This window comes from Macadamia integrifolia, chromosome 8 (genome assembly GCF_013358625.1).
Source record: "Macadamia integrifolia cultivar HAES 741 chromosome 8, SCU_Mint_v3, whole genome shotgun sequence".
Taxonomy (NCBI): domain Eukaryota; kingdom Viridiplantae; phylum Streptophyta; class Magnoliopsida; order Proteales; family Proteaceae; genus Macadamia; species Macadamia integrifolia.
In genome coordinates, this window is record NC_056564.1 from 11,908,351 (window position 1) to 11,935,572 (window position 27,222).

Sequence of the window (27,222 nt, forward strand, 5' to 3'; positions counted from 1 at the left end):
AAAAAAAAAAAAAAACTCAAAATGATCCACCGCAAGGTTGAATGGCCATTTCATTAGTATCTTCAGTGCTAAAACCATTAACCAATGGATCTCTGATTTAAATATTGCTGACTCTCATTGGACTAATACTGCTACTATTTATATTCCAGATGAGATTGATCTAAATCAGCAATTTTCTCCACTACCCACTTTACCTTATCCTATCTTAATTTGTGCAGTATTTTCTAACTTACCCCTTGAGAAAATCTTAGATAGACTTGTGGCATTTTGTTACAAGGACAATTTGTTTTGGTGGCATGCAACTATATGCTGGCAAGTCAGGGATTCAAAGTGTTGGCCAGAGATTTGCTGCAGGCCTACGGAAAGCTTTGGATATGGGATGGCATATTACGATGATTTGGACGGATACTCAAAGCCCAGCCAAGATGCCACCTGAACTTATACACAGCCTTGGTCCTTTTTTTCCACTTTTTTGGATCTTTCAACTGTTAAACCTGCCAGTGAATTGTGAAAAGGTTGGAAGATCTGGCCAAAGAAAGGTGATAGCCCTGTAGATTTGTTCCTATGGTTCGATCCTTCCAAGTAAAACGTGGCGTGTTCAAATTCTATTCGCTTTTACTCGAGAAAGGGGGACCACCCTCAGGGTCGAAGTTCTCTCATCCATGTCTTTTATTTTTTTTTAAAGGCTTGACCTATAAAGCTATTGTTAATGGATCATCCTTTTTGTAGGTAAATAACTCTGTTCATATTTAATATTAGTTCTTTCTTTTGGTCATCCAAAAAAAAATATTAGAAGTAAAGCAAGGTTCTGCAATATGATATGCTATGCTAGAGGATAAGACACAAGATAGAAGCTAAAATTCCCAAAAGAAAAAATCCAAAATTTAATGTTTGCACAGTTTGAGAGATTAGTCTACAAAAACCCATCCTCCATGAAGGGGGAACAGCTATGCTTGTGAAAAATCCTCAAGAATTCTTTATCCTAGTAAACCATGGCCAGCAGTTCACCTTCTCGACAAAAGCAATGCTTTGCATCTGTTCCCAAATCCACCTGGGTACCATGGATGAAAAATAAAACCTCAAGACATGAGAATGTGAAACTATGGTGTGCAAACATAAATCAAATAGGCATGCCTAGTTCATGATCAAATTTGTTTGCCGCTAATTCTGGGAATTGCACTTGGGATGGTTTATGTTTCCAACTAGGTAATTGGAACACAATCTAGACAAAGTTATCATGCCCAAGGTTCTACTAGAATCAAAGAAATTGGGCTTTGCACACACTATCAGTAACATACACTTTGGTTCCTAAAGTCAATGCTTACAAGGACTACCCAATATTTCAAATCTGTTGCATTTGGATAGGTTCATTAAACAAGAGGACCAATTGGACAAGTACCTATGCACAAATTGTACTTTATATGGACCCTAAAGCACTTACATTATGTAATTTCAAAGGACATAGCCATACAACAGGAGGACATCAAGACGGGTGAGTCCCTATATTTCTTGGGTCCCATACCCTGCATATAAATCACAGAATTTTGCTATTCAAGTACCATAGATACCGTTCTAATATGCATGATAACACTGCTCACCTCATATGCATTAATATCCGATAGAAGAACCTGCCAAAATGAAGTACCATCTTATTAGATTAAAAACACATGAAGTGCTTCTTTTAATAATTCTATTAATTTCTGATCACTAGTTAATCAACAGCCAAAATTGGGAATGCTTTTGTAAGATGTCCTGAGTCACTTGGCTGTTCGATTATTTACCTTCTTTCCAGCCTCGACAGTGCTCACTTCAGAACCAACAGACAATACCTATAAAAAAGAAGTTAATGTTGATTAAAGGTCCTAGGGATCCATTGACATGATTACTTTCTCCCTAGGGGTTTTTCTTCCCTCTTTAGGGAGGGGGGGGTGGTTGGATGTATGCATGTATTTGCATCTCACCTCACCCATCAGGTAGCGCTCAAACTTAACAGCTGATTTAGGCAATAACACTCCACCAGCCGATTTCTGTCCAGTTTTAGACAATTAACATGAAGTTACAGGGATAATAAAGGCAAAGGATTAAATATCAATTAAATCATAATAATTGATTACAACTTCGAAAGAATTTTCTTTTTCCTCTATTCAATACTAGAAAACTTTCTTTGAAAAGTTCAAAGAGTGAGGTGTGGATACAAAAAGAACATTAAAAAACAAAGCAGGGTGCAATCCGGGCAAATTGGACCAAATCAGGCTCAGCTTGGCCAGGCTTGGGCTCACTTTGGATAAGAATTCATCAATTTCCCAACCCAGGCAGCCAAGTTGCACCCAAAAAAATGTTAACAGGAACAAGACAAATGCAAAGGCAAACCCACAGGAAAGTTCATTCCTATGAATAAAAGCAAAGGCCCCAGCGTGTGGTACCTCCTTTCTTCTGGTTCAATAATTGTTCAGATCACCTTTAACCACAGTTTTATCTAGCTCAAAACTTTAATGCCTGAAGTGAGATACCTTTGGGTGGAGGAACAATGCCTTTGACGATCAAGTGGAGGAACTAAATGAACTGACTTGCTTGAGGAACTGAATGAACTCATGAATGGGAGGAGCCTATGAATGAATGAGAGGAACAGTTGAATCAGTGGTTGGACTTGTAGGAGTAAGAAAAGGAGGGGATTGTTTCTAAGCCAACAAAGGCACCTGAGTTGCAAAGAAACTAAGCAGACAAAAACACTGCTTCGCCTACTGACACCGCTCACTAACCGGTTACCTTCTGTTACCCTTCAATCGGCGGGCCTTGGCTTAGTTTTAGAGGTTAGTTACACATCCATCTCACTTGTAACTATCTGACATAAATATTTCTTCACATCTTTATTAGAGCAAGGGTTGATCGAGCTTCCCGAACCCAAGAGACCAGACGTAAGGTGGGATGAGTAGGAGATCCCAAATAGTGCTAATTCCATCGGTTATTAGTCATCTGATAGAAGATTGCTGGGTTCTTAAAGATCAGATCCAAAAGTTATTGCATTAGTCTGAAAGCAGCCCACATATCCCAGACTTAGGTTCACAACCAAACACCAATCCACATTTGGGCTTAATATTCCCAATCCTTAGGAAGGTGTGGAACAATCTTAGTTTGGAAAGGGAAGATCCAGCTACCACACTCAGATCTCTCAAAATGCTAATCCAGTAGCACTATTAAATCTTTAAGAGCATATGCTTGGTAGCATGCCACATTTCAATCCTATCCTTGAGGGGAAAGGTCTAGACAAAAACAATCCACAGAAATTCGCCTAGTCCTTCCCAATAATACCATATGATAGAATGAAAAAGTATCTCCAAAGCAACCACCCTTTCAATCAGAAACCTCATTCCATCAAAGATCAGATCCTAGACCTCAGGAGGAAACAATTAAACTATTCAGTCTGAATGGTCCAGGAGGTCCAAGATGTTCAGGTAAAACTAAATAAGAGTTGAAAATGTAGATACTATGTAGGGTACAGTAAATGATTCGGGTGTTAGTTTTTTACAGGTCTACAACTCAAACCTCAGTAATACACATTTAGAATTACAATTTCTCTCTGTGCTGATCAAAAGAAATTCTTATACAACTTCAATATAACATTAAGGGAGAGGGATTCACATGTTGTCCCCTTATATTGGCATCATAAACACCGGGAGGAGAAGAATTTCAGTGGAAGTCAATTTGTATATGGGAACCCCTCATTAAATGAGGAGAGAGAAGAGAAAGACTGCGAGGGGCATGTAAAACCCACCTTCTCTAAATTCATATTCAAAGGCCCAAAAAGTGAAGTTGTCCAACTATTTGATCAGCAAATAAGCTCTCTTGTCTAGCGAAGAAAACCCGGTGTTTATGCGAAATCCTATGGAAAGGGAGAAAGCTCCTCAACAAACTACTGAATAGCAAGGGAAGTTCACTGTTGACTGGTCAATTTTTTGGCCATTAATGGTCATAATTTGGTAAGACAGTCTGGAGGATTGTAATACCTTCTTTGGCACCTCTCCATGCATTGAATGAGGAAGATCTACAATAGAATCTATGTATACATGTTGTGCAAAGGAAGTGGGACGTTGCATCCGGCAGGTTCAACGGAGAATAGAAAATAATTGAGTCTTATGGTTGTAAATATTTGACCTATTTAATACACCTCTATATAGACCATATTCTAATATTACTTTTTCAGATCCAAAGAACATGGAAAGTCAGGTTCAATCATCTTAGCCTAAATCCATAATGTGCATCATCACCTTGAATATAGATTTAACTGAACCCACTCTTCCAATAAATGTCTTTCTCAAGACCAGGAGAACAACAATAAGAAGTAAAGAAACCACCAATTACATAGGCAAGCTATGTCAAATGATACCTCTGCCTGAAAATATCACAACAACAATGGCTCCAGAAAAGCATGCCTAACCAGAAAATTCAAAGATCTCAGATTACACATATGCAACAATATGTAGGATTCAAATACTGATGTCCAATTTGACCAAGTTAAACAAGTGAGCCTCTAACTTTGGTTGCTGCCCAACAAGGTCATGTTGCTACCTCGAGGACACCCAAAATTTGTTTTACGCTTGCATTATTCACATATTTACAAGGTTCTTCTTCTTCTGTTTTTAACTTCACAAATTAGTACAAGGGGCTGTGATTACCAGATCTTGCATCTGATGGGAGTGAAATTTTTCTTACCACCTATTTAGCTGATGTTAGTGTAACTGGGAAAACCTATATTATTCAACAGATATAATTATCAAACCAAAACAAATAAGGTGAGCCTGAACATCCATCTATCTAGTCAACACCATCAGAAGAACTCCAGATTCTATGGTCTCAACTCTCAAATCCTGAGTCACAACTTCGGTTAAAGATATTAGCAGTTTCCACCTCCAAGTTTCTAGGTTGAATATGCTGTGTGAAGGAAAATCATTCCTCAAGCATGATTTCTGAATCGGTTTCCAATAAAGAAGATGTTTTCAGAAGCAAAATTGCATAAAATGCTCAATGCACTCCGCTTTAAAGAAGCTAGTAATCTGAATCCTGAGAAATCAGATTCAGATGTGCGTAGGTAAAACCTCTATTTCTAAACTCCATATATCAAGCAACCAGTAATAAAAATTAATTAATGAAACAGAAGAGAGAGCACCTTTGTCATTATTTAAGGATCTTGGCATTAAACTCATAGCTTCACTTGTCTCTGCATTCCTAATTATTGTTGGTATGAGGTAGTTACTATTTCAGCTCCCTCTTTTGCATTTATGAGAGTGGAGAGTTTTTGCTTTGGGAAACATGAGGTATGGGGTCAACCCATAGCAGGGTTGTCAACTATTAAGATTTAAATAAGATGGTCACTTGTTTATCCTGGACATAACCAAATTTAGCCAGTTAAGATATCCCACTGTTGAGTTAGACATTGGCAGTGGAGTGAGATTCTGGGATTATGCCATCCCTTGATGAGTCTTTGTCACCATTGAGTAGTCCTAATGAGTCAACTGTCAACCCTGTTCAAAGATACTACCCTGCATTTAAGAATGGCATTCTCTTTCCATTTGATTTAATAACCCATCAAACATTAGGGAGCAACAAAAACACAGTGGGAAAAGGCAAGAGGACCTCACCAACATAACCAAGCCCAGCCATGGGCAAAAGCAGTCAGACCAGCTAGTTTACTAGGTTCAGGTTCAGGTTCCCCATTGTTGCTGTCTTTCCTGGAATGGCACTAAAGATGCTGATCACCTATTTTTCTCCTGTCCTTTCTCTTCCACTGTCTGGAAGAGTCATTAGCTCCTGCTGGATGAATTTAATCAGAGAGGGGTGAGAGATTTGAAGTAAAAGATTACTCTGTACCTGTTCTTGCACAATGGTACGCAAAGCCCGGTGGACATCTCCAGCCATGCCCTTGGCATCTCAAGAACTTGATGAAAGCCTTCACACGGGAGTTCTTTGCAATCTGCTTCGCTGAGTCTTTGCGAATCACCTTCTTGGGGTATTTAGCGATTCCAATTTGCCGGCGCAACGACCTTTCAGATCGTCTCCAACTCTCTCTCACACAGTGGCGGAGGATTTCACCTATGAGCTGATCAGTTTACCCTCCTACCGAAAAGGGTGGGAAAAATCTGTTGCCATGTAAGCCGACAACCACCTTTTTTATGGATGGTTGTCTCTCCATTCTCCCACCCCGGGCATCCAAACAAACACCGATTTTGGTATTTTGCGAAATATTCCCCACTTTTCCCACCCATTTTTACTATCCCAATTTTTTTTCCATCAAACAAACTGGCCCTAAGGCTATGTTTGGTAGCCAATAGAAGAAAAGAAAAGAAAAGAAAAAAGTACAATTTTGTACTTTTTTCATGGTTAAAAATCTCTCTTTGTGCTTGGTATGTCCTCATCCAAGAGAAGATTCAGTTTTTGAATTTTAAAACTCCCCTTGGGAATTGTGAAGTTTTCTTTTTCTCCCAAAAAAAGATCTTGCCAAAAACACAAGAAATCATGAGAAAATATATTAACTTTTCTTTTCTTTTCTTTTCTTTTCTTCTCTTCTAATGGTAACCAAACATGCATACTTTTTTCTATTTTCTCACCATTTCATTTTTTTTTCTCTTTTCTTCCCTTTTCTATTCCTTTCTTTTCTAGATTCATTTTTCTTTTCTTTTATTCTCTTGGCCACCAAACATAGCCTAAGAGATTATATCTCAAATCAAGTGAACTCTGACATCAACGTGCTTAGTCCCCTAATGGTACATCTGATTAAAAATCAGATGTATGTCACTGACTGTTGTAATACACAACATTATGATCCTGTGTAAGCCTAAATCACCAACCAAACCTCCTAGCCATAAAGCTTCCTTCATTGCCTCTGTTACACCATGTATTCAGCTTCTATAGTATACAAGGCAACTACCTATAGAATACAAGGCAACTATAGATTGTAATGTTGCCTTCTAGCAAATGACACAACCAGATAACTTATCAGATATTTCTTCTGTCCAAATCGCAACATAATTAAAATCAACCTAACCAACAACACTTCCAGTAAGAACATTGTTCACGTAATATATCACGCCAACACTTGTAGTGCCCTCCAAGTAGCGCAATATCCATATCACTACTTGCCAATGAACCTTGCCAGGATATACTATATATCTACTGACAGCATATGAAATGTCTGGATGAGTGCACATTATGGTACATTATACTGCTAACCACATTAACAAATGAGAAACAAACAGGGTACTTGCAGGTTTCAGCCTTTGCATACCCAATGCTCAAGCACATTCTCAATGTAATTTTTGTGAGACAAGCAATCTGCCGACTTGTCGGTCTCTGTAAATCTCCGTACCCAAATTTTCATGGTTTTTCTCAAGTCTTTCATCTCAAACTCACTACTCAGCTAAGTCTTCAACCTCTTAATTTCTAAGTATGGAAGAAATCAACATGCCATCAACATACAACAAAAAATATACAAATGAACCAATTAAGAGCGCTTCCTGTGATACACAAAATTATTGCATTCACTCTAATCGTATTCATTCTAAGCATGATTCTTGTGAAGAGATTCAATCTCTTTAGTCATTGCAATAGTCCATTGGGCATACTCAGAACCTGTGAGGCTGTGACCACGGTTTTAGGAATTGTTATTGAGGATGAGATCGATCCTGGTCCATACTGATCCGGAGCGGCCAATATCAGACAGATTTGCCACTGGTTTTCAATGAAAACATTTTTTTGATACCTTTTAACCCTTGGTCCATACTGATTTGAACTGTACAAATCTGGTGATCCGATACAGATCCCTCGAAGCATGCCTGTGAGTCTGTAACAGCCTCTGATACATGAAAGGCTCTTGACCATCAACGTTCTCAACTACAATCAATGCAGAAGCAACCAATCTACATACCAGTATCAACTTCCTGCACCTCCTGGACGCTTGTAGATCAACTGGAGTTTCAACTTCCAACTCCACCATTTTACTCGCAGTGATCGTTTCCTGTATCAATTGACTTCTCCTTTTGCTGAAGTAGCATCACAGACTCATCAAATTTCACATCTCAACTGATAAAAACCCCATCTGACTTGGAGCACCATAATTTGTATCTTTTCACACCTTATGCATAGCCCAGGTAATTGCATTTTGTAGCCCTTTTAACATAAGCATATGCAGGACAACCAAACACTCCCAAAATAGAGTAATCAGCATGAGTAACAAACATATTTCTCCAGGAGTCTTGCACTCAATAGCAATTGATGGAAACTTATTTACTAAATAACAAGCAGTGTTGACTGCTTCAGCCCAAAAATCTGAGAGACCAGCATTGGGGAGCATGCAACCTTCCCTCTGCAAGAGAGTTTTGTTCATTTGTTCTGTAATTCCACTCTGTTTAGGTGTTTTTACAACCGTGTGGTGTCTAACTATGCATTCATTTTTTTCAGAACTTGTTAAACTCGTTTTCAAAAAATTCCATATTGTTATCGGTTCTCACTTCTCAGGCACTTGATTTTCTTCCCAGTCAACTTCTTGATCAATGCCTTCCATCGCTTGAAGTTGACAAAGACATCATTTTTGTGTGATAAGAAATACACTCAAGCCTTTCTCGAAAAGTTATCGATAAAGGCCAAGAGATTTTGATTCTACCCTTTGATGCAACATGAGTAGGACCCTAGGGTCTGAGTGGATTACATCCAGTGTACCCTTCAACCGGTGAACCGTTGTGCAGAACTATTAGAGGTTTTATCCTTCCAGGTTGTAATGGAAATTGCCTACTAAGTACGGGTCTACAGGAGGATTTTACACGGTTCATGCTTTAGCCTATGTCCATAGTTGAAGATGGTGAGAAAAGAATTTTTTTTGAGCTTGGAAAAATTCAAGCCACAGTGGACAATAATGATAATAAAATTTATTGTATGCCTTGAATTTCATATGGAAAGTGCATAAATTAGGCACCGAAATCAAATGCGTACAATCATGCATTAATGTGCATGAATAAAGGCACCAAATTCAAATGCGAGCAAGAACAAAATGGTGTCAATAGTGTATGTGTCCAACAGGCCAACAGAAGATGACAAAGGTAATGCTAGAAACATTTAAGGAAGATAGAGGAGAGTTGTGAGTTGTGAGTTGTGAATTGTGAGTTGTGAGTTGTGAGTTGTGCGTGCCAAGTCAACAAGGGAAACCTACATGGCACTATTCATAGATCACTATTCATCCAAGATCTTCGATGTAAAGGAGAGGGATAGGACAATAAGTGACAAAAGAAAACTTTCTTAAATATCTTGTAATATTTCTCGAGAAATCGAAAGAGTTCATTTGATGTATAGGGGAGTTTTGGGTTAGTAAGAGTGTTCCACAATTCTCTTTTATTCTCCATTGTTGTTAGTAGAACTTTTACGTCATCATCACCAATGGATGTGGCTAAAAGCCAAACCACATAAAATCCTCCTATTTCTTTTGATGTGCATATTTTGTGTTCTATTTCTCGTGCAACAATGACCCATACTTAGCAGGCAATTTTCGTTACAACCAGGTGATTTCTGCTACAAAATGGAGCTTTCACTACACTATAAACACTTAACAATCAAGAAATATGATTCATGACTAAAGCCTGAATCAAAACATTACTATGCTATATGATTTATATTACAAAATAGAAGCCAAGTTATATCACCAACTTAGCTGGTCTGTTTGTTCAAAATTATTTAACAACCACTTGTCACGAGTCCAGCAAAGACCTGAGCTCCCTCAGGCCGAGAGCTTTAGACCATACTGTAACCGTGGGCTTTACATCCCTAAACTAAAAAATAGGTAGAGGAACACTGACGAATCTCATCACTACATTTAAGAAATTCACTTTGAGAAGAACTGACCTGAGAGGTTATCTTAAGAAATAAATAAATTAAACGCGTATTGGACGAAATTATTAGATACCAGATACCCAAAAAGAGATAACCAAGAACAACAACAAAAGCTATATACCTCGGGCAACACCTCTAGACGAATCAAGACTCTATCTGCTTGTGGAACAACCTGAAAGAGAAAGGAGCAGAAAGCCCATGAATTCCAGCAAAAAAGAAGCATAAAACTCGAAATTCAAAAAGAAACTTGTGAAGGAAAATAAAAATAAAATTTAGACTTTCAAGCAGGAGGAAAAAACGGACCTTTGTAGGTTCCCATTTCGTGGTCACTGCATTAATTCTCAAAGCACTCTTCCGCAAACCTACCAACAAATCATATACCAAAATTAGAAGAAAAGAAAAAGAAAAACAAGTCATTAAAAGTAGGTGAAGCATTAGAGAGTACAGACCTGGTGATCTCTGATTGGAGAAAGAAGGAATTGCTTTGTTGGAAGAGAAAGGTTTCGCTACTGTAATAAATGCAAAAGCCATGGATAAGGTAGAAGAGAGACACAGAGAAAAGAGGAAAAGCTGTGAAGACACTAAATGGATAGGTAGTCGGACTCAAATAACAAAGCCCAGCTGGATAGTTCTGCAAATCAGGTATCGATCGCCATTTAAATAGCGGCGGAAGTTCGTCGATTACAGTGAAGATATCGAGGCGGAGGGGTTTGGACCGTTAGTTTACCGGTTTTGTAGACAGTTCGGAGAGAGTCCAGGTCTCTCCTTTTGCAGTTGGGCTCTATTAGCTGGCCCTCTCTGCTAGTCCTGCACTACTCCCACTCATCCATATTGGGTCTGTTTGCTACAACTTACAAGTGAGGCAAATACCCCCTGGATTAGTTTTGCTCTTTGATTTTATTTTATTTTATTTTATTTTATTTTATTCAAACTTTTGTTGATACTAAATCTAACTGTAAAAAATAAAAATAAAAATTGCTCGTTAACATAGATATATATTCCCGAATAGCAATAGTCTCTATGTGAATCTCTTCTCGATAAGGTTAGGCCGAATCGGCCCACCACTTACATTAAAATGCAAAATGCAAATGATAGTAGAGTAAATTTTTTCATTGCCGAAAAGTGCATATATTACCCTGATCTTCTTTCATAATGGTACAGAACAATAGTATTATTGGATTTCATTTATTTTTTATTATTTTATCAAGAAAATAGAAGAATACATCAAAATAAGTATCATAGTGCATTCATGATTGATTTTTAAATAAGTTTAGGAATTCACATTTATTAAAATGAGGGTCAATTTTAATTGGAATTGATTCGTATTTAATATTTAATCACTTAATCCCATGTTTCAAACAACAGAATGAAACACAATCAAAAGATGAACATTCCATGATACATAATGGTCCAAAAAAATAAAAAATAAAAATCACCTAGCACAAGGATAAAAAAAGTTGTTGAAAAGATAACGTCTCTCTCTCTTCAAGGAGGATATTTTTATGTTTAAAAAATCTTTGGGTCAAAAAATTAAGGTTATAAACCAGGTAAATTCTGACCAAAAGTATTCAATAGATTGTAAGGGTTATGTCGTTTGTTTAACAAAATTTTGCTCAATCGAAATTAATCTTGATCTAGTGAGTGACACTAAGGACTCATTCTGCTTGTAACCATAGTTATCCAAACTCCCCTTATACTTAATCCATTTTAAGATACTTCCTTTCTGATCCACCCTGACAATTGTGAGGGTTACATCATTTGGTAATAAGAATTTTGCTTTGTTGACATCTTGATCCAGCAAGTGACAATAACAACTCATCTCTCCTATAATCATAGCATTATCCAAAACTCCCCTAAACTTAATCTATATTTGCCCAAACTCCTTTACGAATTACATCCTTTTTTATTCCCCCCCTAAACAAATGTTCACTTCTCCTTTTACCCTTCTCTTGGCTTTTTAAATATCAAAATTATCCCTTAGGGGCATATGTTTACTATTTCTTTAATTTCACTTTTAATTGTATCTCCAAAGTATGTATTCATGATCTAATTACATATTACATAATTATTAATACTACATTTACTAAACATTTATTGATACTATATTATTCATGGGGAAGTGTTTCCTATGGAGAAGTGCGGCTCCTAAGCGTGTGTGACAATAATTGACAGCTAATGAAGAAACATCAATAAAGATATCATTTTCTATTTCTGAGGCCACACTATACAATGTAAATCATTTTTCCAATTAATCGTTTAAGCTTTACGTTTAACATACATTTAACTTCACTAGGGACCTTAGACCTTTGCTTACAACAATTGGGTTCAACTTGATATGCCTTGTGGTAGATATTGAAGCTTGACAACAACTTTCAAGTATAGCCCATTTACTAATTAGTATGTGGTTCTCTCTCTCACCTATTTACTAATTAGTATATGGTTCTCTCTCTCTCTCTCTCTCTCTCTCTCTCTCTCTCTCGGGTAAGAATTGAATGTGCTTGTGATTCTCAATAAAACCTTCAGTTACTTTTAGAATTAAAAAATCAAGATTTCAACCCTTCATGTAATATGCATTGTTTTTAGGATTCTCTACTTCAGCTTTAGTCCCACATCGGAAGAAAAGAAAAGAATCTAAAGAGACACAAGATATAAAAGAAAACAGACACATTTGACAAAGCATACCTTTCTCGGCCTTTTGGCTAAGATCAAGTGTAGTATCTGTTCTTATCAGTTTAATATCTGATACGTGGGTCATCGGTCCACATGATATTAAATTAATTTTTCTTGGGGCGAGGGCCCATTACAGTAGCTTGCTATTGGGGTCCTCGTGTGTCGCCCATGCGTTGCACTACTGCACGGGCTTGGCGCACCCCTATCAATACATAGTTCAAATCTTTTCTTAAAGCTCTTAATATTTGTTCAAATCTTTTCTTAAAGCTCTTAATATTTTGATCGGACGTTCAATAGCACGTAATGTGGCAGTTGGGTCCAATCTGCCAGATGCATTTAAATAATTGGCAGGCAAGAATAAATAAATAAATATAATATATATATGATGAAGCGATCAGGAATTAGCATACATTGCGTGGTTTGACTATTGCCGGCCCCACTTTAGGCCTTTAGGGTGTCAATGCGAGTGGTCTAGGTTGCAACGGGTCGTAGACCGGCTTTAAATGGATAGCATATTTTCTTTAAATAGATTTTGTGTTTTTAGTAAAAATAGATTTATTCAGAAGAATGGGAAAGACACAAGCATGCCAAACATTGTTTTTGGATCCACGGATCGGAAATTGGCCAAACTATTATACCCATTATAAACAGAGCCCTCCTTGCTAGAGAATCAATTAAACGGGAAAGACACAAGCATGCCAAACATTGTTTTTGGATCCACAGATCGGAAATTGGCCAAACTATTATATCCATTATAAACAGAGCCCTCCTTGCTAGAGAATCAATTAAACTGTTTAGTTCCCCAAGAATGAAAGAAAAAATACAAGATAGTTTAGCTCCCTAAGAATAAAAGAAAAAAATACAAGATTCAAAAAGAGCATTTTAAATGCAAAATGTCCTCTAAAATGGGCTTGATAGTCAAAGAGGCTGATGAGATTCCATGTTGCAGGAAAGTCACCACGTCTTTGTTGCCACTCTCTAGCATAATATGAGAAATATCTTTAGAAATAGCTTTCAAAAGAGCTGAGCGGATTGCCAAAACTTCACCCACTAAAGCCTCTTGAAATTGAACAAGATTAGAGATGGCAAACTAAGGACGTCCTTGATATTCACGACAAATGAAACATATACCTCCTTGCATCGACCCATAGGGGAGACTTGCACCACAATTTATTTTATAGATATTTGCAGGCAGGAGATCCCATTGATGAGGTAGAGAGACAGTTACTGGGGCTCTAACTATAGGAACAGATCGATGAGGACGGGAGTTGAATTGATAAAACTCCCTAAAATGTTTTTCTACTGACCAAATGACCTCCAAAGGTGACCATACTTGCTTTTCAAATAGAAAGTCATTTCGAGCTAACCATAATTGCCAACAGATAAATGAACATAGGGATATCATCTCTTTGCTAGCATCCTTACCTCTTGTGGAAAACACTTTTTAGCCATCAATCCAGTCATGAAGGAAAACCTCATCACCTTCCAAAGCTTTGTGAGACAAACTACTTACCAAGCCACACCGACCGTGCAAAAAGGGCAAGTCAAAAGAATATGGGAAGTAGATTCTTAGATATTTCCACATTGTGCACAATGGGGATCAACTGAGATATCTCTTCGCCGGAGATTTGTCGAAGAAGCAAGGCCATCAGCACAAGCTCTCCAAAGAAAAGGTTTTATTTTTGGGAGGGAGTTGCAATTCCAAATTTGCTTCCAAACCAGTTCCGGAACTTGCTGCCAAGGTTTAGGAGAGGTAGATAATGCTTCATGCACATCTTTGTCAGCTTTTAGATTGGACAATAGGTGGTAAGTTGATTTTACCCAAAAAATCCCATTTCGAGAAGTGGTCCAAGTTTGAAAATCTTCTCACGGGAACAAAGGAAGCTGGATTTTTTAAATCTCAGTTATTTCATTAAGGTTGAAAAGCAATTCAAGGAGATCTCGTTTCCAAACCCAATTGTCATGATCAATAAGCTGAGAGACTTTTTGAAACTCACAATTTGGAAATTGGAGAGTGTGAACTCGGTAACCTGGAAGAGAGGAAAACCATGGATGTTGTCAAATATCAATTCTATCTCCTTGACTGATACGCCAGTTTAAACCCATTTTCAACACCTCACGCACATCTAAAATGCTTCTCCATGCGCAATTCGGGTTATTTCCAATGGTAACAGAGAAAAAATCACTATTTGAAAAATAAATAGATTTAAGAAACTTCGCCCAAAGAGGATTCGGTTAAGTCCCTAAGCGCCATGCCACCTTTGACAAAAGGGCCCTTTTGTGAAGATAAGGGTCTCTAAACCCCAAATCTCCTTTCTCCTTTGAACGACATAAACGCTTCCATGAGATCTAGTGGATCTTTGGCTTTCCATTAGCTTCCCCCCAATAAAAATTTGATGCTGCTCTATAAAGATGTTGATGATGAGAAGTAGGTAGCTTAAAGTGAGAACAAACATAGTTTGACATTGAAAAGATAACCGATTTGACCATCACCTCCTTACCTGCATGAGATAAAAGGTTTGTCTTCCATCCTTCCAACTTCTTCGTAATTCTCTTTGAAGTATCACTAAATAGGTTAGCTTTTGAGACTCCAAATTGAGTAGAAAATCCCAGATATTTTTTCGAACCAACCCCATAAGGAATTTTCATAATACGGGAAAACCATCTCTTCAGCTTAGTAGGTGTATTCGGACTAAATGTCATAGTGGATTTTGCAAGATTTATAGGTTGACCTGATGCTTGACAGTAGATATCAAGGGCATTCTTGAAAGCAAACATTTCTGATAAATGAACTTCTGAAAATAATAATAAATCATCAGCAAATAATAAATGGGTTACCGGTTGAGTACGATTTCGAAGCCGAACTTCCTTAATAGAACCATTTGACTTAGTTTGCGCCAAAAAACTACTAAGAGCCTGAGAACAAATAATGAAAAGGGCAAGAGAGAGCGAATCTCCTTGCCTAATTCCTCTTGACGGCTCAACAGAGCCTCAAGCTGCTCCATTGATTAAAAGCTTATAGTTAACTGAACGGATGCTAACCATCACTAAACGGACCCATTGATTACAGAAACCAAAACAAAGCAATATTTTTTCAATGAAATTCCATTCTACCTGATCGTAGGCCTTCTTCATATCGAGCTTCATTGCAACCAACTTCTTATGTCCCTTCTTCCTTTTGCCGATGTAGTTAAACATCTCATAAGCAATAAATATATTATCTGAAATGGACCTGTTAGGAATGAAAGCAGATTGTGCAGGAGCACTAAAATTATCTAGAACTTTCTTTAGTCGATTAGACAAAATCATAGTGATGATCTTCACTATCACTGCATAAAGAGCTATTGGTCTAAATTAATCAGAATACTCTACTGGCTTTTGCACCTTTGGAATCAAGCAAATTAGAGTTGCCTTGAGGGAGGCTGGAAGATAACCTGTTTGAAAAAAATTTTAGAATAAGAGAGAAAAGGTCATCCTTTACAGTATCCCAGTACTTTTGGAAAAAGTTGGCGGAAAATCCTCTTGACCTGAGGCCTTTAGGGGGCTCATAGAAAATAGGGCATCACGAACCTCTTCAATGGATGGGACTTTGCAAAGATCATTTGTTTCCCTGTATATCTTAGGTTCAACAGAGCTAAGGACTTGACGGAGAGAAGCATCATCAACTCCTTCCGATGAAAAGGCAGAACTAAAATGATCCAAAATATCTTGGTAAATTTCTTCATTTGATTCTGTCCAACCTCCTGAAGGTCGCTTAAGCTTTAAGATATGATTCATTTGGTGCCGCTGAATAGTTGAAGCATGAAAGAAACTTGTATTCTTATCTCCCCCTGTAAGCCATAATTGTCTTGACTTCTGACGTCACATTTCTTCTTCATTGGCAAGTTCAAAGTCTAACTTGGTAGTAAGGTCTGCAATAAGGTCATGGGATAGGTCTGACATAGGAAGTAAATGTAATTGTTCTAATTCGTAGATACTTTTTATTTTTGATTGAACATTTCCAGACACTTCTTTATTCCAAGTCCTATAAGCTGATTGATAATAATAATTCAACTTTTGAGAAACAATATCGGATGGTGTGCCAAACACTGGTTTGTTCCATGCAGAAGAAGCCACTGTTTTGCATTCAGGGTGGTGAAACCACATGGATTCAAAGCGAAAAGGACGATGCCCTCTTACCACCTTTAGTGTCAACCACTAAAGTCAAATGATCTGAACCAACTGTTTGCTTCACAACTCTGATTTGATAAAACCCTGTTCAGCCTGATTCGAATTGAAGAGTTCCCTTTTCGATTGTTGTATCAAGTAAACTTTGGGCCTTGATATCCAAGATCCATAAGACAACATGTATTCATCATATCACGGAATGGGCGCATATCTCTATCATTTGGAATATTCCCCTTTCTTCTGATGCCAGGAGATGTAAGAATTGAAATCTCCGAACATAACCCACTCCGAATTCCTGTCTGTATTGATGGTTACCAAGCGATCCCATACTCTTTGACGTTGAGAAACAACCGGATCCCCGTAAACACATGTCATAAAGAACGGGGGACCATTGTTAATTGAAACCTTTGTATCCACCACTCTGTTATCAGATGAGAGCATCTCCAAATGTATGTGACTCTTCCATAAAAGAGCCAGCCCTCCTGAAGCACCAATCGGATCCACTATGAATAACGAGTGCATGTGTAAATTTTGACATAATCCTTCAATTTTTTGCTTCTTCCCTTTTGTCTCCATCAAATAAATAAATGAATAAATAAAATCTGGGCATATTGTGCGGGAGAGTTGCTTCAAGAAACGAACTATCAAGGGTCTTCAAATGCCTTGATAGTTCCAGTTGAGGCATTTCATTTCTGCCCGTGACCCTGTAAATCTCCAACTGTTAGGTTATAATCGAGTTTTAAATAGGTTTTAACTTGTTGGGTTTTTACTTTTTCATACGTGTTAGGCTTAATAAAAATGCTTTTTACATGTTCTAAGAGGCCTCTTCCATTCTTAATCATGCAATTCTTGTACAATTCTCTATGTGTATTATATTTATATTTTTAAAATTCAACGATTGTAGAAGTTTGAGGTTAAAATGAAATTTAATTTCAAAAAAATTTTACAACTATTTGATTTTGAAAATATATATGTATCACGTGCAGGGAGAATTGCATGATTAAAGAAAGAATCAAGATCTATTTATAAATAAGCTTTATACGTGTTAGGCTTCATAAGCATACTTTGAGAGGGCTATAAATAGGCTTTAAAATTAGGTTTTTAATCGATCGGATTCAATTGGGTTCTTATCTAGTAACATTATTGCACCAAGAATGACCAATTATAATCAAACCAAAGGTTAAAGTTCAACACATTTATAAATCAGACCAAACCAATTCGGGCTTTAAACGATCGAAGACGGTCAGGCCGAATCTGGAATTGACAACCCTAGCTCCACCATCCAAAGCAAGAATCAGCATAGCAATTGGAGTTCGGAAACCAAGGAGAGATGGGACCCACATAATATTCTAGTGCACAACCTAGATTCCCTAAATTTTCCCACTATTCCCGCTTCTTTTTCATTACTGAGCGGTGATGGGCCCGTCTAGGGTTCTAAAGTAGCTAAAAGTCTCAAATTTGGCTCCATTTCTAAACCAAAAAGAAAACTAAACTTTCAAAAGCACAGCTCAGACAACGGATAGTTGGGACCACCACCACTGACCAATCTTATCTTTTTGTACACAAACCTGCAACATTCAATCATTGTCGTATTCCTTCCTTTTCCGGGAGAAATGCAATCAGTTCCCCATTAGCACCGAACCAGCCTTGAATACAACATATTCAATCCTTGTCCGTTGAACAATAAGAACTGATTTCCACAGATTTTCAGGTCTTTTTCCCATTTGTAAATCGATTTTAGTTATTTTCTGGTTTCTGCACAGAGCTTAAACCATTTAACCAGTAGAGTGAGTTTCATTCAGTAAAGAACTAAAATGTGGCTGGAGAAGGAGAATCCATCTTCCCATTCAGAAGGAAAGTGAAGGAAACGGGACAAACCCAGTTTCTAATTTTCAGGTTTCTGCTACTCTTCTTTCTCTCTTTTCTCTGTTCCTTAATGGGTATCTGTTTAAGTGCTTTAAAAAGGTCCTTTGGTGTTCACAAGCTTATGTGAGTTGAACAAAACTTAAGTTGAAGAAGGGGAAGAACAAGGAAAAGGAACTCATCTGCTGAAGGTGGAGCCACTTCCACATTTTGGTGTTTTTTGTGATTTCACTGCTTCCCTTTCTTTCAGATCTTTGAAAAACAAAGCTAGTTTTCGGTAACAGCTGGTGGTAGCCATGGAGAGGGGGAAGGGACTCTGTTACCTCGTTTGGTTCATTCTTTGCAACCAACTGCTTGTAGGAATGACATTGGCCAATGATCATGGTACTTATCTAGCTCATTAATTCTACTTATTTGAACTGCGTTAACCTTCTTTATTTTTCCCTATGATTTTTGTGTCTGATTGGAGATCCTTTTATTCTAGTTATTTTTCAACAGCTTCTTTCTACTTCTATGATCAAAACTGTAGTCACTTCATCTATTGCACTTGGCTTGTTTATCCTTGTTAAACCTATTAGGTTCCGTTTGGTATCGTTCTAAAAATATGTTTCTGGAGTTTTTTCGTTCTATTGGAACGAAAAAACAGAATCTTCTGTTTGGTGCACTTATGGTCCGTTTCTGTTTTTTTGGAACAAAAAGTGAAAAAAAAAACTGAAAAAACGAGATTGGACGGAACTCCAAAATGGAGTTCCGTCTTCCCGGTTTCGTTCCATTTTACAAAAAAAAAAAAAAAAAAAATCCTGATAAAAATCTGAAATTTTGAAACACCATTTTTTCGTTTAAAAACTGTGTTTTGACACAGAAACTGAAATTTTCGTTTTTGACACGAAACGGCTTTTCTCGAACAGAAACGATACCAAACGGGCCCTTAGATCTTTCTCTGTTATTGGAGCTTTATATTTTTTTTCTTCCACTCACTCCTTGTGTGTGGCATTAAGTCCAAATCTGATGGCATATAGGCTTGACTGAAAGTGGCAATGTAGAAGAATACATGTCAGACCGTTCTCTTGAGAGCAGAACCCATCTTGGCAATGTTGGCCTCAGATACAGGTCATTTTGCCTCTTGTAACACCATGAAGAAATTTTTGGTGTTACCGGTCAAACAATAATTCATATCATGCTTTCCAAACTAATCATGGTGATCTTCTGAATGTATAATTTGTGTTATTCTAGGTAAAGAAATCTTTCATAACTTTTGTCATCATTCTGGTTAAGTCCCCATCCATAAGAAAGACCCGTTAAAAGAACAGTCCTTTCCTCTATTAATTATGTGTAGTATAGTTCATTATAAAGAGTGCTGCCTGTGATCTCCACTCCCCTATTTACATGATCTGTATTTTTCGTCCCATCAAACTTCTTTGTAAAGTTTCCTGTGAAGTTCTGAGTTGCTCACTGTGTATATGAGGACCTCCTCTAAATAATGGGCACATGATTAATGCAGCAAAGACAATAACTTTTCTTTTTTGTACTAGTCATTTTGAAGGAATTTATTAGATGACAGCATCAATGCATTTTTTGCCTTGGTATTAAATTTAGAGCTTTTTGGGTTATATAAAGATCAATTGATAGTATTTATCGTCAGTTTTGTCTTTGTTCACAGAAAATTTAGGGTTGTTTTCCTTCGTATTTTTGCCAAACTGGAGACAAGAGGCATATCATTGAAAGTAACTGCATGTGTGTCACAACCCCCCTCCCACCCCCCCCGGCTTTTTTTTTCCACAGAGGACAAATTTTTAAAAACAATAGTCAAGGGCAACTTGCTAAAATGAACATGTGAACCTACAGAGTTTTGAGCACTTGAAAGAGACTCATGATTCCTAAAAATAGTTTTCGACGTAAATAATATCATACAACCAGAGTTTGGGAGTTCTCAAACTAACACAAACTACAACTAAAAGTGAGATCGAAAACACCGAACTAGAGACACAGATTTCTATTATGATCGAGAAATTGTTTAAACATAGGTTCAATCCTCATGCTCTTCATCTTCATCCCTGCCAGCAGCTATCTTGGCAGCAGCCTTCATGGTCTTGCACTTCACTCTTCCTTGGTTTCCACCTCCTAGTGGACCAGTGAGTGAAGTCATGTGTTTCTGCAACATCCTTGGCATGAAAGAGGGGGATGTTGACAACCTACCTTCCAACCTGGATATGCCTCTTCCTGATGGGCACTCTAGCATGGTGGATTGATTTGGCCATGCTTGACTTGAACACAGAGTCTGGAGATGGAAATAAAAAGGAAGTTCTCCACAGTCAGCACCAAGATGTAATCAAGCTTGTCTGTCTCTTGTCCAGAAGCCTGTACCCGTTCATCCTATGAAGAAGGGTTTCTGCCTCAGAGATCTGACTTGGGTTCTTCCCGTCAAGAGTGAGAAGCTCTCCCACCGCATAAAAAAATCCCTCTTCTTAACCCCCTATCTTTTGTTCTCCTAAATTGTTTTATATACTCCAAGGGTTGATCTTCTCGTACATCAGTTTAGAAATTCCATACAATAAAAATGTCAATCAGATGTTGCAGTTAAAATTAAAACCTCAGAAAGATGAGTGTCAATATAGGAGATTCCTTCTTATTAAGTGGACATCAGACATCTCAAATACTTATCATTAGAGGTGATGTGGGAAAACTTTAGACTCTCCCAACAAGGATGCTTGGAACTCATTTTCAGTCAGTTCTTGCAGACAGAAGATAAGTGTACAGTCCAATGAAGCAAAGTTGAAATCATAGTATTTATGCAGAAAGTTTGTATATGAAATTTTGATCTTAACCAGTGGAAAAACCTGCATATCTAAGTACCAGTTTATGTTCATTACTTTTCCCAGTTGATATTTTTTCGCACGACCCCTAGTTGCACTTTTACTTCTTTCTTATTTTGTGTTGATGCTAGTGGACAACAAATCTAGGGCAGAGTCTTTCCTTTTTTAAAGATACTAGGGCAGAGATAGATGATGTAGTTACTAGTGAGGTAGGGATTTGCAAATTCACATACCTTAAAGATCCATAATCTCAGAGCATTATACGGTTTATACCTATTATCTCTGACTCCTTTATTTTGTGTTGGTGCCAGTGGACAACAGATCTAGGGCAGAGTTTTTCTCTTATGAAGATACTAGGGCAGAGATAGATGATGTATTGAGGTTGGGATTTGCAAATACACGTGTTAGTTTGCATGGGTCTCATGATAACTGCATCTTGATACCATATAACAAGTTTTACCTTTCCAAATATTTTCCAGTTATAACCATTTATACCCTTTTTATCCTATACCTTCATTTGTCCATGGTCCATTAATAGCTATTTTCTTACAGGAAACCCAGCAAATGAGCTTGTTGATATCATTAATGGAAACCGAACAGCACAAAAGCTTCCAAGACTGAAAAACAGTGCTGGTCTTGGGTGCATGGCATTGCAATATGTGGAGGAATGCTCAGGAAACTGCACTAGTAACAACACTGTAAGCTGTCAACCTCCAGAAGATGACTTCACTGAGGTCTTTGCACCCAACTGTGGAGTAGAGCTACCTACCTTTGACACCATATCAGGGCACATAGTAGGATGCCAATCTAAGTATTTCGATCCATCACAAGCCTTTTCTCACATTCTTGTTCGAGATAAGAAGACCCTGTCAGTTGTAACAAGTAAGGAACACACTGAAGTTGGAGTAGGCTTGATGAGGACCCACAAAGGGCCTTTCTTTTGGAGTGTCTTATTTAGCAGTGGACAGACAAATTCAACATTTGTTCTTGAAGGAGGTGGAAGAGGCATCCAGCAGAAGACAGGTTGCTTCAGTGGAACAAGCATTCAATGCAGTGGAGGCGAGAAGATCCATTCCTTCTTAAACACCATCGTCAGTGTGATATTGACAATATTTATCTGTTATATCTGTGCTCTTTTTCTATGACAGCAAAAACTTTACAGTGAGTAAAAGATACCTTTTCACACTCAGAGAGCTCAAATGAGTGCCTCGGCCTAGCAAATCAAATTCATTCATCTTATATGGAGTCTCTTCAGAGATAGTAAACTATCGAAATCCAAACTGTTGGTCTTGGGTGGTCCAAAGACTTTCCAAAAGCGAAGTGTCTCATCTAGCCCAGCTGAAACCACTGTTGATCCATCTGGATTCTGCATTAGACCATAAGAAACTTAGGTCATCACTCACATACACTAAACTTTGTCAGAGTTTTCAGGCATGTATATTTAAAAAAGAAAATAAATGAAAGTTTGCAGACCTGGGAGAGGTAGAGGACTTCGGATATTTGGCGCTTTAGCTCCCCAACTTTTGACAATGATGGGTATTTCCATAGGCATAGATTGCTTTCCTGATGGGTTAGACTGTACCCATGCCCGCTCAAGATCTCCTTACGATGCCTGTTCCACTCCAATCCACAAACCTGTCAGTACACAAATGAAGGAATGATCATCCATGGGCAAAGGACAATTGGATGGTCCACAACCTTCATAATGAAGTAATCATATGCTCGTGATCTTCTTTCCTAGAATTGAGTGGAACAGGGCAACAACTCCAATTAAATTCTGGATAAATCATCTGGACAAAATTAGTATCTTACGAGAAACATGATTTTGGAGCTGATGCTCCTCTTTAATTAGAACTCCTCGATTGACAGCATGAACACCACTGAACAGCTAATAGCTGTCTCAGACATTTATAAAATGATGATAAAAATAGATGACTTCTAGTATGACTTGCCTGTGATGAAGTATCTCTACTGTTAATGCATTTCCCTGTCTGTAAATTCCATAGCTTGATGCACCGATCTTGTAAACCACCACCAGAGGCTAGTATCTTAAACTGATATGGACACCAAGCAAGGGATTTAACAGCTGCATGATGGTCAGTGAACTTATACAAGAATTTGGATGATTTCATTTTAGAAGCATCCCATATATACACGATATTGTCATTGCCACCACTTGCCAAAAGATTGCTTTCCCTTGACCATTTTAGACCACACACTTCTGCAGTATGCACCAGAAAACAAGAAGTTGAACTGGTTCTCACTCTCACTGTCGAAGACAAACATGGGATCAAAGATAATTTTGAAGCACAAGAAGAAATACAAAGTGATATGTACAATCGTAATTACCATCGTGGTTGATGATGGATCTGTCATGGCCTCCTGATGTCAGACAGTTTCTGTTCCAAGAAAGGCTTCCCACCCTGCTCTGATGACCTTCTAGGGAACGAATCTGTTGAAAACGACAGATAAAAAGGGGGAAAAAAATGAAAAGTATATTTTTAAATACAGTTGGAACAGGGAAACTAATCAACTAAATGACTAACAAATGAATGGGAAGGGGCTACCGGTTGGTAGTTGAGGAGATCATTCTTACAGTTCTAAGCCCAGATGGGATCATTCTTACAATCTTACTAAGGAGAAATTAAGCAAACAATGACATCTAACAAATAGAGAAGAGGAAGGTGGATTCAGCTAACCATTTGCAATGTTTCAGCATCCCAGAGCTGAAGCTCAGAATTGCTGAGTCCAATGGCCATTGTGTTTGCATCCTCAGACCATGCTACACTTGTAGGATAATGGTCCTCAATAATTGTTGGCTGCAGTTTATGTATGTGGCCATTGTTGGCATTCCAGAGGTATACTTCTGAGCCCAAGGCAACAGCGAGAATATTGTTATGCCCCCAATCCAGGATATTCAGGTAGTAGTCCCCCTTAAGCAGTGGTGCATGCAAAATCTTTTCCTCGGACTGCTACTCCCACATGTAAGAAATTGAAGTTCCAAAAGAAGGGGGAAAGTTAAATCAGCTTCCTCTCACTGAAATTGAAGCAATACAACAACAACAACAAACTTAGCCTTATCCCAACTTAATGGGGTCGGCTACATGGATCAAACAAAACACAGTAAGAAAACTGAGGTCTAAACAGAAAATTGGGGAAGAAGAGATGAGAAAAGATGGATAGGACATGAGATGAGAAATGAAAACTGAACAATGACAAATGAAGGATGAAATATAATTACTGAAAAAAGAAAGATGAATGACGAAATATGAAAGATTATAAGTGAAAGTAAGAGGAAAGAGGCACAGCCCAGAAATTCAAGATAATCTCTGCTAAATGGGTTCGGCTACATAGATCTTTGCTCTCCAATATGCACACTAAATTTATCAAATCGGCCGTTAAGAATGTAAAGTCTGAAACACAAAAACAAAAAGAACTGGGACAGAGTAGCACCCAAAGGATTTCTTTTGACTTCAAAACATGCTCCCATTAACCATGGACCAACATGGTGATCCCAAAAACTATTGTCAATTACAGAGTATCCTGTCAAGCAATTAAACCTAAAAATCTGGAAAGAGTATAAGAAATCTCTCAAATTGAATGCAGAAAGACATCAAGATAACAACTTAAAAATTTGCAAAATAGAAAAAGAATTAGAATTAAGAAAGACAATAAAGATGATGAGGGTACCTGGGGCAACTGAGAGATCCGAGATTGAATAATATTGTTTGTTTTCTCCACCCTGTCTTGCTCCATCTCTTCAATAAGACGAGATGATCTTCTGCAAGTTTTAGGGCTCCCCCTGAAAACCAACATCCTGAACGGTCTTCCTTCAGAATCCAAATTCAGAATTTCCTCCACTCTCCTTTTGTACTCATTCTACGAGTAAAGAAAGTTAGGGCAAAAAGGGATTATACCTAATTAGGAAGCTGAGATAGCAGGAAACCAAAACTCCAGAATTCAAGAAAGTAGTGAAGAAAGATTAAACGAACATTGTAATCTAAATTCTCTGGTGAATCAGGCTTTGGGTCGCTGCATTCCTTTGTCCTGCTTGTCAATAAGCTTTGGGCATGACCAATATCCATTAAACTTCTATTCGGGATGAACCGGTCTCCCTTGCAAACCAGAAATGAAAAAGTGAGAAAGATTTTTTATTTTTTTTGCTCTGTCGATCTCTGAGCATGAAAAGGAAAGCCAGAAACATAAGGGTTCAAGAAAAATGAAAATTTGGAATTGAAAGATCAGAAACTGAAGTATCTGCACAAGAACAATGTTCAATCCAAGAAACGTCAGAAATGAAGAAAAGAAGGGTACCGGGAAGTAGTATTCGACAGGATTACTGAGGAGTCGCTTTGGAGAATACCAATCCGATTCTAATCTCCACATGTTGTGTGTCAGTCTTTGATTGATCGGCAGGCACCGATCACACTAATTAACTGAAATTCGGATCTCTTTCTTTGGATCTGAAAACGAAACACCTCTACAAGTGAAGAACTATCGGAATTGTTTTGTAATTGTAGAGTGGTTTTTCCCCCGCCAAATGTTCCTGGGTAATGGTTAGAGTTCGTTAGGTTGTTTTGCCCAAACATCTCGACAATGGAAGCAACGGTCGAAATTCAAATCTTGTTCTTATAATGAAATTCAAAACTTTCACAGGCTATGTTTGGTAACCAAGAAAAGAAGATAAAAAAAAAAGAAAAAAAAATTTGAATTTGAGGTGAAAGACATATAAAAAATCATCCTATGATCATTATTTTTCATCTTATTATGTCTTTTGTACTATTTTCTTTTCTTTTCTTTTCTTTTTTTGGTTACTAAATATAGCTTGAATGACAGGGCACGCCTGAATGGATGGACCATCCGATCAAACCCATAAGCCCGAAATGGAGCTGATTTTCTTGCACATGTAGGAAGTAGGGCATAGGGAGAAAAATCCCTTGTCATACTTTCACGTAAATAGTAATTTTTTTGATTTACTATCATAGAATTGGATCAAACCTCACTAGAGCCCGTTTGGTATCGTTTCTGTTCCAGAAACGCCGTTTCGTGTCAAAAATGAAAATTTTAGTTTCTGTGTCAAAATGCAGTTTTTAAACGAAAAAATGGTGTTTCAAGATTTTAAATTTTTATTGGGAACGCTTTTTTTTTTTTTTTGGTAGAAAAAAGAACGAAACTGAAAAAACGAACCCAGAGTCCCGCCAATCCGTGTTTTCAGTTTTTTTTTTTTTTTTCACTTTTTGTTCCAAAAAAAACAGAAATAGACCATAAGTGCACCAAACAGAAGATTCCGTTTTTTCGTTCCAATAGAACGAAAAAACTCCAAAAACGTTTTTTTAAGTATATCTCTTTAGTGCCACAAGTGAAGGCATTTCCAACTATTTAGAATACTTGAACACCGAACTTGTAGAAGTAGGAATATCTTCATTCAATGGGTTGATAGAGAAGAATGCAACGGAATCCTTCCTCGAACGATAGCAACCCCCAACGCTTAGAGAGATGAGAGAGCTGAGAGTGTGTACTATTTGGGAGAGACACTTGCCTCAAAATCTTAAAAATGCCTAGCAAACTATTCATTTTCTTCTTTGGGTTGCTAGTGCCAAGTGGTGTGATTTTATTGGGTCATAAACCAAGGTAGCCTACACTGAGTCCCACTTAATCACTTAATTAACTTAATTTTCCATAAGGAAATCTTACTATTATAAAAGTCATAAATCTCATAATGATAGAAAACATTATATTTAGGTCCCTCCATTTTACAATATCTTACAATGAACCTTAAGGCATGAAATCAAATTACTATTGCCACCTTAGTCCACTGAACAACTAGTTTAGAGCATCC

At 37.7% G+C, this 27,222-nt stretch overlaps 3 protein-coding genes and 1 non-coding gene across 6 annotated transcripts; 2 read left to right on the top strand and 2 right to left on the bottom strand.

The window, feature by feature from the left end:
• Positions 1-789: 789 nt before the first annotated feature.
• Positions 790-10,699, bottom strand: LOC122087034 (10 kDa chaperonin 1, chloroplastic-like). Of its 2 annotated transcripts, XM_042656002.1 has the most exons (8): positions 10,320-10,699; positions 10,174-10,232; positions 9,992-10,042; positions 1,962-2,027; positions 1,782-1,829; positions 1,599-1,628; positions 1,442-1,523; positions 790-1,051 (listed from the first exon to the last, which is right to left on the bottom strand). In XM_042656002.1, exons 1-7 carry the CDS (start codon positions 10,399-10,401, stop codon positions 1,443-1,445), a joined length of 417 nt encoding a protein of 138 aa, XP_042511936.1. In that variant the 5' UTR covers positions 10,402-10,699; the 3' UTR covers positions 790-1,051; position 1,442. The 2 variants fall into 2 exon arrangements, with proteins under 2 accessions (XP_042511936.1, XP_042511937.1); XM_042656003.1 differs by lacking the exon at positions 1,442-1,523 and having other exon boundaries at positions 10,320-10,690.
• Positions 10,700-12,548: 1,849 nt separating this feature from the next.
• LOC122087802 lies at positions 12,549-12,745 on the top strand. The gene has a single exon (XR_006142870.1). It is a non-coding gene; the product is annotated as a U2 spliceosomal RNA (small nuclear RNA).
• Positions 12,746-18,288: 5,543 nt separating this feature from the next.
• LOC122087480 lies at positions 18,289-22,572 on the top strand. Its single transcript, XM_042656634.1, has 3 exons — positions 18,289-18,603; positions 18,821-18,954; positions 21,936-22,572. Exons 2-3 carry the CDS (start codon positions 18,867-18,869, stop codon positions 22,526-22,528), a joined length of 681 nt encoding a protein of 226 aa, XP_042512568.1. The 5' UTR covers positions 18,289-18,603; positions 18,821-18,866; the 3' UTR covers positions 22,529-22,572.
• Positions 22,573-22,614: 42 nt separating this feature from the next.
• On the bottom strand, positions 22,615-26,031 carry LOC122087479 (cell division cycle 20.5, cofactor of APC complex-like). 2 transcript variants are annotated; one of them, XM_042656633.1, is made up of 8 exons: positions 25,698-26,031; positions 25,376-25,498; positions 25,074-25,262; positions 24,083-24,352; positions 23,733-23,835; positions 23,336-23,652; positions 22,857-23,018; positions 22,615-22,749 (listed from the first exon to the last, which is right to left on the bottom strand). In XM_042656633.1, the coding sequence occupies exons 1-8, from the start codon at positions 25,767-25,769 to the stop codon at positions 22,615-22,617; spliced, it is 1,371 nt and encodes a 456-aa protein (XP_042512567.1). In that variant the 5' UTR covers positions 25,770-26,031. The 2 variants fall into 2 exon arrangements, with proteins under 2 accessions (XP_042512567.1, XP_042512566.1); XM_042656632.1 differs by lacking the exons at positions 22,615-22,749; positions 22,857-23,018 and having other exon boundaries at positions 23,095-23,652; positions 24,083-24,355.
• Between the last annotated feature and the right edge of the window lie 1,191 nt (positions 26,032-27,222).